This window comes from Geospiza fortis, unplaced genomic scaffold (genome assembly GCF_000277835.1).
Source record: "Geospiza fortis unplaced genomic scaffold, GeoFor_1.0 scaffold172, whole genome shotgun sequence".
NCBI lineage: Eukaryota > Metazoa > Chordata > Aves > Passeriformes > Thraupidae > Geospiza > Geospiza fortis.
The window spans coordinates 2,568,945-2,571,897 of NW_005054309.1; the positions used below are offsets into that span (position 1 = coordinate 2,568,945).

Below are 2,953 nucleotides of genomic sequence, written 5' to 3' on the forward strand. Positions count from 1 at the left end.
GGACCCTCAGTTTGAGCGGCAGGAAGCTCCGGGACTATCCGCGGGCCAGCGCCGCCAACCACGATCTCAGCGACACCACCCAGGCTGGTGAGGGACAGGGCGTGAGGGGGGCGAGGCAGCGGGGAATGGGAGCGGGGGCTCTCGGCGGCTCTGGGCGTCCTGGCTGCCCTACCAGCCCCTCGCTCGGGACTGAGTCTGAGGTGACCAATTTGTTGTCTATTCGTTAAATTGAAGATGGTTTCGCCTCCTCCCTTCGCTCTCCGCCCTTCCTCTCCTAGGCTCTCGAGGCAGGATGGTGGAGCTCTGGCAGGGTTCTTCCTTTGCCCATCTGATGAGATCTCTCCCATTGTAGGGGTTTTTTTACTTTATCGTCTCTGCTGTAAAACGTTTCCCTTGTGGGGAACTGTTTTAAAGAGCGTTGTGAGTTTTTTCTCAGATTGTTGCTTGCTGCTGTGATTTTAGCTAGTCTTGTTCTTGCTCTGATACATCTATATGTGAATGTGTGTATATACACATACGTGTGCACCCTCACAGTCTCTCATCTTGTCCTGCTGACACGGGAAACCAGCTTTCCAAGAAGGGCTGTCAGGTGTGTGTATGCTAAAGAAACTATTTTTTATAAGCTCTTATCCTTCTATTATTGTAATTTCAAACAGTCATAAGAAGATATGAAAGATACCACTAATATAATCACAGCCTTTTCTTTTTTTCTCCTGTATAGCATGAATTTAAGGATATTAAAGATTGTTAATTACTTTACAAGGTACAGTAAGCATTAGGGCTTTTGTCCTCTCTAGTCTTTAAATGTATCCATAAGAACAGACTAAAAAACTTACACTTTGACTGTAAGTACCTTGATCACAAGTGAAAACACATCTGTGTTTGCATATTACTGTACTAACTAGAGAGCTGAGAGCTGGGGAATGAGAGTTTGTGCAGATGTAGAAATCTCCTTAATACATGATTTAGTTTATTTTGATTGTGCAGTTGTATAAGCAAAGTCAAACTAACTTTAAAAGGCGTCAGCATACCATCTGTTTGAAGCTTTAAAATCTAGAGCTTTTAGTCTTGAGTTGTAGCTTGAAAGTTTAAAAATAAGCTTCCAACATCACTTTTTTCAGGTTGCCATGTTTGTTTGTAAGTGTGCTGATTACACTGTCATTTAAGTAATTCAAAATGGAACCTTCTTTAAAATTGTCTTGACTTCATACTCTGTCCTGTCACATCCTACTTATGCAAAAATCTGTCGCTAACAAAAGAAACACTCATGAAAACTCAAGCAAACCTTGAGACAGCACTGGTTTGCTTATCTTGAACCCAGCTATACATAGAAAACACTTCTCATTGGGATATAAATTTTTGGGCTGTATTTTGTTTCTTTTTTACAAGTGCAGTTGCACAATGCATGTGTAGTGGAGTTATCTGTTAGCCAATGCAGCATACACATTTGTGAGGGGTTTGGGCTTTTTGTTTATAACACTATTCATTTACTGTACTCTTAAACAATTTGTGGGAATTCTTGTTCCCACCAAGGTTCCCATCTATTGTGATGAATATTTGCATTGTAGTTGTTCAAGAAGCATTAAATGCTAATAAGCAGCAGTGCATGCCATACACTTTTGTGCATTTATCATCACAATGAACCTCAGAAAAAAGCTAGAACTGTTCTTAAGTTGTAAAAAGCAAAGCTTATTGAGTGTGTGTGGGGACACACATTATGTTTAATTCTCTGTTTTGAAGGCTGCTGTGAATAACTTCATCTTGTGCTTTTTGTTTTTTTAGCATGGTCTGTTCTGTGACTTTTTTTAATAACTCTGGGCACAATTTTGTTCATGGGAGGAGACTTAAAATTCTTTTGTATGGGACTAACCACAAATAATATGATACAATGTATTTGTGTGTTAGGTGTTATAAACACTTGAAGTAAACACTTTAAACAACACCCTACACTGTAGACTCTGAAGAACCTTCCTACATGCTGTGCCACAGACTCCAAGCACATGAGGTGCTGCATTTCTGTGTTTCATAAAAATGACTGGAATTGCTCCCAAATTACAAACTCAGTTACAAAACTGCAGACAAAACAACGATGTGCAAACCTTCTTCCTCATGTGCCTGCGTAGACACCTCTCTGGTGTGGATCATGTACTGATACAGCTCATTCCCATTCTTGGAGCAATAAAAGTAACTGCATGTCAGTGTAAGCACATGGATGCCTATGAGGTGGGAATGAATCACATCCCTCATTAACGTAACTATCCTGCCCAGAAACCAGGATCTCTCTGCCCCAAGCCCTGACAGAGCCCCTGGCCTTGCCTGGAAGCTGCTCTGAGCGCAGGTGAACCAGCAAAGTGGGTCAGCAGGAGCAGGGTGTTAGAGATCAGAGGTTTGATCGAGTTTAGTTGGTGCTCTGTGCGGATTTTGAGGTTGATGGTGGGTGATGGCAGCCATAAGGTGCATTTGCAGATGTTAAATCAACGGGAAGATCACATTTTTTTGGACTTTGTATGGGTTCAGATTTGACTAATAGTAACCCTGGTGCTCAAGCTGTAATAGCTTCTATGTACCATTCTTAACCACTCACTAAACTGTCACCAGAGCAGCAAAACCAGGTCAGGTTTGCTGCACTTTATTTTTGACCTTTATAATACAGTATTTCTTTTAGGTGGAAAAGTTGAGTTTGTCATTAATCATTTTCTTCAGTGCATAAACTTTTCACTGGAAAGTGATTTTCTAATCATGTCAGAGCCTTGGCTGCTTTTGGGCACTGCTGTCTTCCAGATGATGGAAACCCAGATGTGACTTTTTAAACCAAGATCAATGCTCAAAGTTACTCTCAGAACTGAGCATATAACTTCAGCAGGGAGTAAAGCAGTAGTGGGTTTCTAGTTATTTTGTGCTTTGACTGGAATTAAAATCACCTATAAAATCAAATTGAAGATGGGATAGTCTG

The 2,953-nt window shown here is 41.0% G+C and overlaps 1 protein-coding gene across 1 annotated transcript in view; it reads left to right on the forward strand.

Annotated features, from left to right (window-relative positions):
* Nucleotides 1-2: 2 nt before the first annotated feature.
* The window catches only part of LRCH3 (leucine rich repeats and calponin homology domain containing 3), a gene marked incomplete at its 5' end in the record, with an annotated part of 57,302 nt that continues 54,351 nt past the window's right edge, over nt 3-2,953 (forward strand). The window contains one exon of the mRNA XM_031055424.1: nt 3-87. Within this exon, the coding sequence (XP_030911284.1) occupies nt 3-87 (85 nt within the window). The remainder of the gene's footprint in view (nt 88-2,953) is intronic.